We start from the raw sequence: 14,919 nt of genomic DNA, 5'->3' as shown, positions 1-14,919 counted from the left end.
CAGGCTCAGCCTGGTTGCACAGCATGCAATCCCAGAACTCAGGAGGGAGAGGCAGACAGAGTTCTGTGCTTATAACAAATTTTAAAAGAAGGTATGAAAATTTATGTCTGTAATCCCAGCACTGAAGTGAGATTATCTCTAGTTCCAGCCCAACATGGCCTACAGAGTGAGATCCTGTCTTAAAAAACAAGAGAAGGCTGAAAAAATGGCTCAGCACCTGCTGCTCTTCCAGAAGACCCAGGTACAATTCACAGCACCAAGATAGCAGCTCACAACTGTCTTTAGCTCCATTTCCAGGGGATCTAACACCCATTTCTGGCCTCCCTGGGCACCAGGCATGAACATCAGGCACAGACAGATATGCAGGCAAAATACTCATGTACTTAAAATAAAAATAAAATGTTTTTGTTTGTTTTGTTTTGTTTTTCCAGACAGGGTTTCTCTGTGTAGCCCTGGCTGTCCTGGAACTCACTCTGTAGACCAGGCTGGCCTCAAAGTCAGAAATTCGACTGCCTCTGCCTCCCAAGTGCTGGGATTAAAGGCATGCGCCACCAATACCTGGTTAAAATAAATCTTTAAAGAGAAAACAGGACCAGCTTTGTTTCTAGCACCCAGAGCAGAAGCAAGTGATCTCTGAATTCTAGGCCAGCCTGATCTATATCGGTCCAGACCAGCCTGGGGTTCATAGTAAAGTCCTGTCTCAAAACAAAAACAAACAGATGGACACAGTTTCTCCTCCCTGTAATCACAACACTAAAGGGCTGAAGCAGGCAGGTCACCAAGGTACCTAGACAAACATGGACCATAGAAGGACTCTGTTTCAATAAATAAATAAACAGATAGGTCAATAGATAGATAAATAAATAAATAAGAAAATTGTAGGGACATAACTCAGTGGTAGATTATATCATAAGCATGCATGTGTCACCCTAGATTCAAGCCCAGAACCATAAAAAAATAGTGAAACTGATTTACACACACACACACACACTGGATAATAGCAGATGTGTCAGTGATTTTAGTCTGTCATTCATATAGAATAAACAAATACAAAACTACACTGAAAGATAACATATTATTGTAACACCAATAGAAAGTCTAAAACAGCATTTGAAAACAAACTAATGATGTTTTATTACTAGCAAGCAATGGGAAAAAGGAAAAAAAAAATAAAAGTTCTCACAAAACATCCTATTAATTTGTTAGATTTTGGGAAAACTGGACAGTATATACATACAAGTAAGTGTGTTATTAACTGTAATGTACATTAAAGAAAAAAAAATACAGGGTTGGGATGTGGCTCAGCTGAGCCGTGCTAGCTGGTACTACACAAACCAGACGTGCTTCTGCACACTGGGTATCCCAGCACTCAGGAAGTACCAATGTCAAATATTATCCCTATTGACACCAAATCTGAGGCCAGCCTGGGATATGGAAGACCTTGTCACAGACAGACAGACAGACAATGCCCAGCGTGATAGCAAAGGCAGGCATCTTTAGGATTCAGAGCTGGTCTGGTCTACATAGTGAGCTCCAGGGCCAGCCAGAGCTACATAGTGAAACCTTGTCTCAAAAGAGCAAACAACACCTGAATTTTTATACAAGTATTTTGCCCATTTACATACTGAACAAAATGTACATAAATATTATTTTACAAAATCCCAAAACATCTAAAATTATGCCAACACTATACAAAAAGAAAACAGAAAATAAAAAAAAAAGTAGTACTAAGGGATTTCATTGCCTAAAATGAATGCTGGGTATCAGTATTTACATTGCTTTATTTCCATCCCATCCTTTTGGTTTTCAGTCACAGGACATCTACGCTTCTTACAATTTCCTCATCTGAAATGCATCACGATCCTCTCGGTCAAGGGAAATGTCAGGCTTCCTCATCAGCCCCGCCTCTAGACGTCTCGCCCAATCTCTGCAGTTGGTCTTCTTTCCACCAGCCTTCCTCTTTAACATTTTTTATCAGTCCGGCATATGAGATTTTAATGGCTCTGTTGCAGCTTTCTCTTCTTCAGTCAGTAGAGTTAGCTAGAAAAACAAATAACAAAATGTTTATTTCAAAACCTTCAAAGGTTGTTAAACGAGTTAAATTTTGCTTCATTGCACAAACGTTTTCATAATCTTATACTACATATTTAGTCTTGAAATTTGAAAGGCAAGGGAAAACAATAGCCATCTGGCTATTTATATACTGTAGTTGGGCTTTCAAAGAACTTGCAATTAGGCTGTACAAACAAGATCAAGAAATCAAACAAAGGACTATCATTTAACAGAACTAAATGTATGTTTGAATACCATATTTGGAAAAGAGATTTAGACCAAAACAGTAGGAATTTTACCCAGAGAAATAACTGTGTGCTGAATTTTGAAGACCCCATCTCAAAAAAAAAAAAAATTAAAAAAAAAAAAAAAAAGCCAGGCAATGGTGTACACTCCTTTAATCCCAGCATTTGGGAGGCAAAGACAGGCTGTTCTCTGGAGGCCAGCCTGATCTACAGAGTTCTAGAACAGCCAGGGCTACACAGAGAAACCCTGTCTCTGGAAGGGGAAGGGGGTGGGAGGAAGTACTGATAAGTAATAATGGATGATTAGAAGCTGGAGAGATGGCTCAGCAGTTAAAAGCATCAGTTGCTCTTCCAGAGGTCCTGAGTTCAAATTCCAGCAACTACCAGCAACCACATGGTGGCTCACAACCATCTGATGCCCTCTTCTAGTGTGTCTGAAGAAAGCAATGGTGTACTCATATACATTTTGTTTGTTTGTTTTTTGAGACAGGGTTTCTCTGTGTAGCCCTGGCTATCCTGGAATTCACTTTGTAGAACAGGCTGGCCTTGAACTCAGAAATCCTCCTGCCTCTGCCTTCCAAGTGCTGGGATTAAATAAAGGCGCGCGCCACCACGCCGGGCGCTAAATAAATCTTTTTAAAAAATAAATACTGGATGATTAGGAAACAGCCAGAAATAACTATCCGCACAAAGCAGGTCGGAGCAAGAGCAAGAGACAGAAGGGAATAAAATGAATGCTGAAAGATGTTTACAGAACACCAAAAAGGTAGCTGAGAAGGGTTAGACGGGCAAATAGCACAAGCTACAGCTCCAACTTCTGAAGCAGTTACAAACCAGCCTAATTATATAGGTCATCTCTAGAAAGACGACCAGATCTGGAACATGCCAGAACCAGAGTCAGCATCTCTAAGGTAGCTCAGGCCAACTTCCCGTGAAGCTGGAAGCAATCTCTATCTGCACTGTCTGACCACAAGATGAAGAACTGAGTTCTTAGGTTATAGAGTTACATTTAAATTTATACAACCATGTGTGGTTATTGAATAGCCCAGTTGTCCAAAACCTCAAAACTCCATGATTCTTCCAGGCAGCTGGTTTGATGGATTAACACTGGCCCAACATATTCTTATGTGTAAAAGTTTATGCTCACACTGTCCGACCCAAACAGTTACAGAACTTTTCTGCTTCAAAGGAAGGGAGTGATGTTAGGGAGGAATATAAACATGTTCTCAATAAATCCCTAAGATATTATTCCTAAGATTGCTAGGCAAAACTTCTCAGACCACTATAAGTCCGCAGACCACTATGTTATCAAGTGCCTAAGAAGCCAAGAGAGAGACAAAGCCCTGAAACTAGAGCTATGAACAACTCTAAGCTGCTCTGTGGGTGCTGGCAATCAATCTTGGGACCGCTAGAAGAACAGCAAGTGTTCTTAACTGCCGAGCCATCTCTCCAACCCCTGCAGTAATTTTTCTTAACTCCGGTTTTTGGAAGCATCTTTCAATAAAACACAATACATTCTTTTAGAGCCTTTTTTATTGACTATTATTATTTCTTGTTCTAAAGTTTTGTTTTGTTTCTGTTTGTTGTTGGGGTTTTTTTTTGTTTTTTTGTTTTTTTGTTTTTTTTTTGTTTTGTTTTTTTTTTTTTTGTCTGTTTTGAGACAGAATCTTACTCTGTAGCCCATATTGTCCTGGAATCTACATCAATTCTGCCTTATCCTTCCAAGTACTGCATTTACAATCAGGATTGCCATACCCAGGGTTCTGGTACAAATCTCTCTCTCTAGTTAGTAACCCTTTATAACTGAGCATACTTAAGCCTCCACATCTTAGATATTTCTATTTACTCACTCACCACCACCCCCAACTTCCTCTTCTGTTCTTGGCTCCCTATTTATTAAGAATACCAATTTAAATGTCCTTTTGAATATAGTTAATTCAAAGACACTGCGTTACTTTTCCGAATGAAAAGTCACGGTCACTGGTAAAGATTAGAGCAGTTTTACTTTCTGTTGCACATAAAGCACCGTTTTCCTCAATTACATAGAGATGCTCACAAAATTATGGTAAAGCCTTTTAGGTTATTTGAGAGCATTTCAGTAAATCTTTGGTTAAAGGTAGCCTTTGACTTTATTCTCAAACATTTGTCCCTGCTACTGAAAAAAAGCTTTTAAAATTTAAAAAGCCTTTATAAATTCCATCCAACATGCACCCTTCTTGCCCCCTCTTCCCTGAGCAGGAAATCTCTTTCTGGTGATCCCGAGGGTCAAACCCAGGGCCATAGCCAAGTCAGTAACCTACCACTGAGCTCTACAGACAGCTCAGCTGCATGGCCTCTGGGTTCTAGGCTCAAAGCTACTCGTGGCCATACAACCCTCTAATAGGTGCCATTTCCATTTCTTTCATATTCAGACAACAGACAGGCTTAAATATGCCTATTTATAAAAGTTATTACTAGAGAGAGAGATTTGTACCACGACAACTGGGTATGGCAATCATGACACTATAAGTTTCATTGATTTGCCCCCCTTAAACTTGAACATCTCTAAGTGTGAATGCCACATCTGTAATTTATCTAAACTTTAAAATCTCATTTTTAAAAAAACATTAATTTTTGTTATTTTTAATTATGTATATGGCGTGTGGCTGGCACCCATACATGTTTTTAATACTAGCATTTAAGAGGCACAGGCTGGCTGATCTGTATGAGTTAGGGGTCATTCTGGTTTTATAAGCAAGTCTCAGGGCAGCCAGAGCTACATAGAGAGACCCTGTCTCAAATAAACAGAAAAACATAAAGTTGTTAATTATGTATATGTCACTGTGTGGGTGTGTTCATGTACATGTAACATGTACATGCTAATTATGTGTATGTCAGTGTGTGGGTGTATACATGTGAGTGTCATGCCCGAGGACAAAGGACACAGAACCCTTGCAACTGGAGTTAGTGCAGGTTGTTAGTGAACTGCCAACCGTGGGTCCTCTGGGAGAGCAGTATGTGTTCTTATTGCTTCTAACTGCTCAGATACCTATCCAGACCCATCGACTTGTCCCTTTTCTTTTTTTTTTTTTTTCCGAGACAGGGTTTCTCTGTGTAGCCCTGGCTATCCTAGAACTCATTCTGTAGACCAGGCTGACCTCGAACTCAGAAATTCGCCTGCCTCTGCCTCCCAAGTGCTGGGATTAAAGACGCGCACCACCATGCCCGGCTGCCTTGTCCCATTTTTAAAGTGATGAGTACAAGTGCACACTATTCCAATATGAGTGTCATAGATTTTAAACTAATATAGTTTCCTTTTTTAAGGCTCATAACCTGCCTTCCAATCATTTCTCTTACTTGACATAATCTCTTCCAAAAATGAACGTTCCCATAGCTTTTTTTACATCTGGCCTAATTATTTCTCCCTTCAGACATTTCTACTTGTGGCTGATTTTATAGTTTAGATGATTTAGACGTTATCACAAGGAACTGAGGATAGAATATTTGCCTAGTATGCAAAGAATCCCAAGTCTGTCTGTCTGTCTGTCTTTTCTTCATTCCTTCACCACCCCAGTCAGGTCCAAGAGCCTGGGAGCAGTGCACGGATGTGGCACAACATATTGGGGTTTTATTTTTTTTAAACAATATTCACAACTTAAACTTCACAAATCCAACAAGCAGTAGCAGCACAAACTCAGGAGGCAGAGGCAAGTGGATTTATGCGTTCGAGGCCAGCCTGGTCTACAGAGTAAGTTCCAGGACAGCCAGGGCTACACAGAGAAACCTGTACTGGGGGTGGCAGTGGGGGTGGGGAATAACTTCACAATTCCAACCTATAAACTGGAAACATTACCTCCAGGTTTGTTTGCTTTTGTAGTTCTTGTATCATGGTCATTGTCTTGTTCAAAGTAGCACAAATGCAGCTCTTGGTCTCCTTTTGCTCAACAGAAACTGCCTTAAAGCGTGCACATAAAGCTTGATAGCGAGACTTTATCGCTGATAATTCCTTTAAAACTGTAACTGCATTTTTCTATATCAGAAAAAATAAGGTTAATACATATTAAATGATGTTGCAGAAATATTAAGCTTCTTTTTAAATCAATATTTACAACACCTTCTACCACATATTTATTTCACCACTATGCAACCCTGGTTGGCCTAAAACACTACATAGACCAGGCTGACCTACTTAGAGCTTCTGCTTCTACTTCCTAAACACTATGATAAAAGGTGTGCACCATCAGGCCCAGCTAGAAAGGACATACCCTTGTTTGTACACAAGCACACAAGTATAGATACACACAAAATCAAATAAATACTTAAAATTTTAAAGGAAATTCTGGCAGCGATACAACATGGATGAATTCTGTGTTTCTGGACTCAGGTTGTCAGTCCTGCTTGGAAAGCCCAGGTTCTGAATATGAGGACATTTTGGATGAAATAAGCCAGTCACTAACAAACAAATACAGATTTAAGAGCAGTAAAATTCACAAAGGGCTGGAGTTGGGTAGGAGTGCTGATGGAGGGGTATGCTGTAATGAGTACAGTGTGTTAACTTTGGAAAGATGAAAACATGCTAAGATAGCCAGCCCTTGGCCAGGACAGCCAGAGCTACACAGAAAAACCCTGTAACCGTGTCTTCGAAGAAAAAAAAAGAAGGCAACTGGGTAAGACAGATGGTGGAGATACCATCTATGTTTAACAAAGCAAATGAATGGGATGAAAACAGCACCCGAATGGTACACTTCACAAAGATTTACATGGCCAAGCACAATGGCAGATGTTTATAATCCCAGCAAATGGGAGGCTTAAATTGATAAGAAGTTCCTTCCAGACTGGATCCTGGGTTCCATAGCAAATTTGAGACCAGCCTGGGCTACATAATTTTAAGGCTAACCTAGACTAGTACTGAGACTGTTTCAAAGTTACAAAAAAAATTTTTTTTAATGACAAGTATTTTTGAACATCCTGATGGTTCCCGAAAATATCAGGTATGAGTTGCTTTTTTGACTAGTAATTTCATGCCTAGATATACCCACAGAAATGAAAATATGTGCACATAGAACTTCTACATGAATGTTAACAAAGGGACTATTCATTGTACCTAAAGGTAGGAATTGCCTGAATAGCTCACAGATGAATAGATTAAAAAAAAAAAAAAAACCAACAACAGTATAGTTCTACAATGAATAGCTTCTAACTATAGAAAAGAATTAAGTTCTGGTCATGTTACAACATGGAATAAAGCTGGGAACATGCTAACTGAGAGGTAAGAAAAGCCGGGCGTGGTGGCACACGCCTTTAATCCCAGCACTTGGGAGGCAGAGGCAGGCGGATTTCTGAGTTCCGAGGCCAGCCTGGTCTACAGAGTGAGTTCCAGGACAGCAAGGGCTATACAGAGAAACCCTGTCTCAAAAACAAAAACAAACAAACAAAAAAAAAAAAAACAAAAAACAAAAAAAAAAAACCAAAACAAACAAAAAAAAGATTTACTTATTCCCAATTACCTCTCCTGCTGAATGTGGGTGATTAGTCTTGACTTCATATTCCAGCCTATATTGAAGGTAATCCAAATCAGAATCAGCTTTCTGGAACTAAAAAACCAGTATACATGTATTATTTAGTAAACAAAAATATATTATTAAACATAATTATTCATTCTTTTCACGTTTGAATACTATACTAATATGTGATAAAACACTCACCCTACATTTGTGGATATAAAGTATATATATGTCAGCATTTGGGAGGCAGAGACAAGGGGATCTCTTTACATTTGAGGCCATCTTGGTCTTCAGAGCAAGTTCCAGAACAGCCAAGGCTACAAAAAGTAACCCTGTCTCCAAAAACAGAAGTATGTACAAGCCAGGCAGCGCTGGCTCACCCCTCTGATCCCAGCACATGGGAGGCAAAGTTTGACAACTCTCCGTGAGTTTGAGGCCGAGTTCAGGACAGCCAGGGCTACAGGGAAAAACCCTGACTCCTGGGTGAAAAAAAATGAACAAAACCAAACAAGCTTATAAAGCAAACACTATCCATTCTACTCTATCAAAACCTAAGGCTGACTATGCTGGATGGCAACATGAATCAGCAGGTAATGTTGCCTGCAGGCATGCCTGATGACCCGAGTTCAAACCCAAGATCCACATGGTGAAAGGAAAGACTTAAGCTTGCTTTGGTTGTTCTGTGACAGGGTTTAATGTAAACCAGGTAGACCTAGGGCTGGCTACAGCAGAAAATAAGTTTGAAATCCTAATCCTCCGGTTTACCCCTCTGGAGTGGCTGGAATTAGAGAGGCCACCTTCACTATCAGGCAGAGGTAGGATCCAGTCCCAGGGCCTCTGGTATGCCTCACCAAGCTACATCCATCTGAGAACCTACCTGGTGAACTTTAGGCCTCTACATGTGCCAGGGGCATGTGCACCACCACACACATGCATTAGCTGTTTTATACAGGGCTGTGTTAAATCGTGTTAAGCTTTCATTTGGGGGTTGGAGAGAGAATTCAGTGGTTAAGAGAGCTCTTAGTCTTGCAGAGCATCTAGGTTTGTTCCATTCTCAGCATCCACATGATTGCTCAAAACCAACTCTGAGTTTCAGAAGATCCAGTACCCTCTTCTGGCTTCCACAAGCTCCTGCACACATGTGAAGGACAGTCTCAAGCAAGCACACACATACACATAAAGATATTAAATACTTTACCAAAAATTTTTCTTTTAAATTTGTTTGTTTGTGTGTCTATGTTTGCCTTGCCATGTGTGTAAAGGAACCCACAGAGGCCACAAGAGAGTGTACAATCCTCTCAAGTTGGAATCACAAACTAAACTGCCCAACCTGGGTGCTGAGCCGAGAAGCAAACTCCAGTCCTCTGGAAAACAAGAAGGTCTTTGACCCCAGAGCCATCACTCCAGCCCCCAAACCACAAATCTCCAAGAAAAAAAAATTAGTGACATTAGATTGAGAAAAAAAAATGTGCGCATGTGTCTGCAGTTTGTGTATGCACGTATGTACGTATACCATGTACCATGCATGGACAGGAAGACTTTAAGACATTAAAAAACATATATCAGTTGCAAATAAGCACATGAAAAATATTCAATATCACTAAGAGGACTATGGAAAAGATTTTATCAAACTGTTTTTGCCTTTTGTGTGTTGGTGTGATTTTTCAAGCCATGCGTTCCTGAAACTCACTCTGCAGACTAGGTCTCAAACTCAGAGATTCACCACCACCCCCGGCCCACCTCCCAAGTGATGGGATTAAAGGCTATGCCGCCACCCAGTTGATTTTAGCAACTTCTCCTAATAGTCCCATTTCCCAGTATTTACACAAAAGAAATAAGAAATTATGGCCACGTAAAGACAATGCTTCCAACAAATTTATTCATAACAGGCAAAGCCTGGAAACAACCCAAGAAACACTTTGTCAGACTTTATACAATGGAATATACTCAACAATAAAAATGAATCAATTATCAACACATGCAACAAAGGCAAGATGGCAAAAGCACTTACAGTAAGTACAAGAATGCAAAACTAAAAGAACAAATACTGTGCTGGCCCAGTCAGAGTTCACAAAAGCACTGTTTGGAAGGAGACTGCAGACAGACACAGAGACTTTTGAAATGAAATGTAATGAAAATGTTTTATTATCTTAGTAGTGGAGGGAGTTACATTATGTATACATTTGCCAAAACTCATCAGTGTACACTTACATTTTTAGTTTTACTTACATAAAATGTGCATTAAACTTATTACCAAAAAGTGATGACTTCTGTATGGACAAAAGGATATACTGTGTGACACAATGTGACATACTCCAGCTTCTATGACAAGATTTTTTAATTCTATCTTTATTTTGTTTTGAGGAGGAAGTTGCAAGGGCAGAAAGCCGATACTAAGGGATGGGAAAATGAGTGGAATTGGAGGGCTGGGGTGCATGATGTGAAATTCACAGCCAATAAAAGTTTTTTTTAAAGTGATTTATATTTTATAGTTACAATAATCAAGCCTTTCTAAGTTTTAAGGATTTTATTATTCTGTGTTTGTATCAGTGTGTGTGTTTGTATTTGTGTGCCTGCAGAGACCAGAAGACAGCACGAAACTGCCTGGAGCTAGAGTTACAAGTGGCTGAGAGTGGCTACTAGATGTGGGTGCCGGGAAGGAAACTCAGGTCCTCTGTAGTGTTAACTGCTGGACCATCTCTCTAGTCCCCTCCCAAAGTGTTAAATTTAAGCATTTCTAATATAATACTAAAATGGACACTAAGATGTAAACCATTACCATAGTAAATAGACATGAGAGACTATCACTTACCAACTCATATAATAAGACCGAAGAGTTCCCAGAACCTATTCAAGTCTATTACAAAAAGAAGCAAATTACAAAGTACTATTCAGTTAGACAGGCCATTACTTCACAGCGTACAGTAATGAATTTTCAGTGCCATACAGAAATGATAAATGTTAATTTAATGATATTTTTTCAAATGATGACTTTCTAAAAAATATACATAGTAACAAAATTATACAGTTTTCCACACTGAAAGTTATAGAAACCTTTTCACAAATACTGAAGATGTAAGACAAGAACCAGGAAAGGTGTGCAACCTGCTCGCGGATGCTTTGACAATACTATTGCACTGCTCGCTGTAAAGTACAGTAGTGCAATAAAGTCAGAGCAGCCGTTAGCAGGAGTGAGCAGGAAAGGAATGCAAGGCTCAGTGTGCAAAGACCTTAAAGTTGAGTTGCCATTTTAGTCAGAAGACATCCAAAACCTAAAAACATTTATACCAGTATATTTTTGGAAGGGCAAAGGACCAAAGTGATAATTGGTTTTTGTTGACTAACCTGAAATTAGCAGCATTCAGACATAAACATGCACAGATGTAAAGGAATTTTGTAATATGTCCTGAGCCTTTAGTAGCTAACATGGGCATCATAAAAACTTTATAATTGATATTAACAAAATCAGCTGTAATTACTACTAAGGCAAATATGTGAAAAACTATGTTTTTTGCCTAAATGTAATGTTGGTTAACTCCTTTTCCAAAGCGTCTGGGTTACCTACCATAGAAAACAAGTCCTTTGAGTAATTACTTCAAAAAACAAATGAAAAGGATTCAGTGGTTAAGAGTATTTGTTCTTGGGTCCGAGTCCTAGCACACACTTGGTGGCTCAAAATCATCCATGAAGAGTTCCACAGGATCCAATGCCCTCTTCTGACTTCCTCAGGCACCAGGCACAAATGTGGTGCCGTCACAAACATGCAGGCAAAACACTCATATTCATAAAATAAATCTCAATAGAAAAAGAGAAATATACCTCTCTCAAACCTATATACCCAGTTGATCTCTATAGAATTTACTCACATGCACACATGTGCACACACACAAACACACTTAGGCAGCACTTAAATCTTGTGCTTTGGGGCTGGAAAGAGATCTCAGAAGTTAAGGGCAATGGTTGTTCTTCCACAGGTCCTGAGTTCTATTCCCAGCAACCACATGGTGGCTCACAACCCTCTGTTATGGGATCCGATGCCCTCTTCTGCTGTGTCTGAAGAGAGACAGTATACTCGCATACATAAAATAAACAAATCTTTTTTAAAAAAATCTTATTTTTTTTTTAATTCAAGAGTTTATTGAAGGCTACTATAACATGGGAAGCGATTATCAGGGAACCAGTATATTCTGAAGATGATGTTAGCCCAGCCTCACCTTTCATTCTTAAAATATCTGAGGTAGTGAAGAAAGGCATCTGCATTCCCTTCAAACTTAGAACTATCAAAAAAAACAATGAGAGGAATAAAATGTTTCTTTAAAAGTCAGAAGTAAACCAAGAAACAGAATCCAAGTATCCTATTACACTGCCTTTGTGAACAATCCCAAGTGGGTTCACTAAAGGAGGCCAGGAGACAAACACCTCTCAATCAGTTAGTGAAGGGAAAACATTAGTGAGCAAAGGTTACCCTACAATGGATGAGCTTATTCCGCCATTAGTAATGCTGAAATGATGAGAAAATACATTCTCATTAGTTTCACTGACCTTCCTTTAAATGATCCAGTTCAGCAACTCAGGCAGATCAAATCTACTAAACAATGGGATACTAATCCTCAAATCCTGGGCTACAAAACCCAAATTTGGGAATATTTAACTCTGCTAACCAAGCATTGGGTTTTAAAGACAAATGTTAAAAGGCAAATTTAATTTTCTGAATTAGATGTCAACACAGGAAAAATATCAAATAATTTATTAAGATTAGACTTTTTACCAAGTGAAGATAACTACTGCCTTTGCAAAGATAAATAGGCACTCCTATTATATATGCAAGGGCTCCTTAGCAAACCTTTTAAGTATTGTAAAGACCTACTAATAAAAGACGATTGCACAAGGAATCATTTATCTCTGGCTTAGAAAGTAACTTTCTCAACAGGTACTGTTTTTAAAAGAAAGGAAGGAACATGGCAATGTGAAGATGAAATGTCTTTTGTTGTCTAGTCAATAAAAAGCAGTTAATATTGAAAATCATGGTTAAAAATAATGTTTTTCAAGCCCTTGGTTATGAAAAAAAGTTCAGTAACTTGAAAATTGTAAATGCTACTACCATCAATGTACTTCAGGTTATGTTACAAAGGGAAAAGCTGTTTTCCTTTGATCCTCTGAAAAAAGAAATGTTAAAGCTAGACCATAATTTATACAGTATCTAAAATATGTTAAAGTTCAACAACCTCATAACTTCCTAAAACTTACCTTTAACAGGATGTTTAACTTGTATTTTCTTTAAGATAATTTGCTCAATATTTTTTAAAAGTTTGAGAATTGATTGCAATGGAAGGGTTAGATAAAGCTCAGAACTTGATCCACCAATTACAAAAAGCAACCCGTTAAAAACACAGAATTAGCCTCTAACAAGTAAAAATATCTCCACCTATTCCAGTGCAAGGAATTCATACTATGGGAGAGGAACAAGAGAATTTACATGCAGGTTGTTTGATAGACTCTAACCACAATATTTAACATTTTGTGCGTATTTTAAGATGGTAATCACACACCCACACACGAAAAATTCTTAAGTCAAATATTCATTTTTTCAAGATTTGGAAAGCAGCAGAAAATTCTTCTCCTCTTCTCTCCCCCCACCCCCGCCCCCATCCCCACACTCCCTCCACAAAGAAAGTTTTAAAATACAATGTTAAACAAGACTGGAAATCTTTCTAATAAAATGTGTTTGAAACACCTGAATTAATTAACCCAAGAGAAAAGAAACTGAGGCCTCACACCTTCTGGTGTGGGAATGGGGAAGTCGGGGTGGTACTCGCTATCTTCCAGGATCACCCCAAAGTCTATTCCAAAGCAGAAGTTACAAACTCAAGATTTTCCTTGGAGAGAGTGGCTCAGACACAACGGATACCTACGCAGAGGGAAAAAGGGCAGACTGCAGATGGAGTGTTTTACTTTTTAATATTAATCTTGGTATTTTTTTAAAAGGGGGCTGGTGGTCCGATGATCAATCTGGAAGAAAAGTGATCATGCAAAAAGAAGTCTGAAGACAGAACAAGAAAACTAAGAAAAAAGGCGCGGCGATCTAGCGGGCAGTGGAAGGATGGGAGGGCGGGAATAAAGAGAACACTGATGGAGAATGACAAGGCCACTCGGCTGGACGCTCAGTGCACTCCAGCCTTGCCCGCAGCCGCTGAGGGCCTTCGTCCAGGGTTCTCCTTGCACAGAGGAAAGGAATTGAGCATCTAGGAAGCAGAAAGCCGGGCCTGGGGCAACGCCGCTCGCGCCCCGGGAAGGAGCTCCAGGCTCGGTCCCCGCGGCGGCTCCTCTCCCAAGCCGCAAAGAGCCCAGTCTGCGGAACCGCGGGCAAGTTTCTCGTGCAAGTCTAGCATCTTCTTTCAGACTGTCCCAGCTCGCCTGCGAGTAGGTGCATGGTGGACTTGAATTTCTCCGCGCCCCTAGACTTCTGCCCCACCTCATCCTCCATCCCCCTTTTCGGGAGACGTAAACGACCTCTCTCCTCCTCCGAGCTATTAAAGACCGTTCCAGTCACGCTTGGGCAAGGAAGGTAGAAATTCGTGAGGCGGTATCTGTGCCGGGCGCGGCTCCTGGAGCCGATGAAGGAGAAAACCAGGACCAGGGAATTACAAAGGCCCCACACCCTCAACATCTCCCGCCATTTCCCTCACGAGTTCCCCGGATGTAACCCCTTCCCCCGCGGCGGTTAAGAGACCAAGGCGGCGGTAGCTCCCGTAGGTGCAGAAAGAAGGAACTCAATTCAGGTTCCAGCTTCCACAACCCAGTTTCAGGAGACTCTAAAATGCGCTTCACCTTCTAGGCCATCGGTGGAGCACATTAATTACCCAGTAGGTTTCCTTCACTCTCCACTCACCATCAGTTCCAGCTTATCGACCTCCGCCTCCATATTGAATAGTTGACATTCCTCAGACCGCTGAGGCGCTTAAGCTGTAAGCCGTGCTAGCACTGAGGCCCTCCATTGGACAGCTGTCACTCAACGTCTTGCGCTCATTGGCTAGTACGTTCCATCGGCGCCCGCCCATTGGCGCCTGGGTAACGCCCCTCGTTATAAAACGCACTTTCCTGTTGGACAAAGACACAAAACGCCGCAGGGGGATTGGCTG

General features: G+C 40.3%; 1 protein-coding gene and 1 non-coding gene across 2 annotated transcripts; both read right to left on the bottom strand.

The window, feature by feature from the left end:
* Positions 1-999: 999 nt before the first annotated feature.
* Positions 1,000-14,713, bottom strand: Ska2 (spindle and kinetochore associated complex subunit 2). The gene is made up of 4 exons (NM_025377.3): positions 14,670-14,713; positions 7,784-7,870; positions 6,130-6,306; positions 1,000-2,040 (listed from the first exon to the last, which is right to left on the bottom strand). Exons 1-4 carry the CDS (start codon positions 14,700-14,702, stop codon positions 1,975-1,977), a joined length of 363 nt encoding a protein of 120 aa, NP_079653.1. The 5' UTR covers positions 14,703-14,713; the 3' UTR covers positions 1,000-1,974.
* On the bottom strand, positions 10,885-10,970 carry Mir301 (microRNA 301). The gene has a single exon (NR_029652.1). It is a non-coding gene; the product is annotated as a microRNA 301 (primary transcript).
* Positions 14,714-14,919: the final 206 nt, after the last annotated feature.

The sequence above is a fragment of the Mus musculus genome, chromosome 11 (assembly GCF_000001635.26).
Source record: "Mus musculus strain C57BL/6J chromosome 11, GRCm38.p6 C57BL/6J".
NCBI classification, from domain to species: Eukaryota; Metazoa; Chordata; class Mammalia; order Rodentia; family Muridae; genus Mus; species Mus musculus.
The sequence above is the reverse complement of the archived record's forward strand: the minus strand, read 5'-3'. Positions and strand labels throughout refer to the sequence as shown.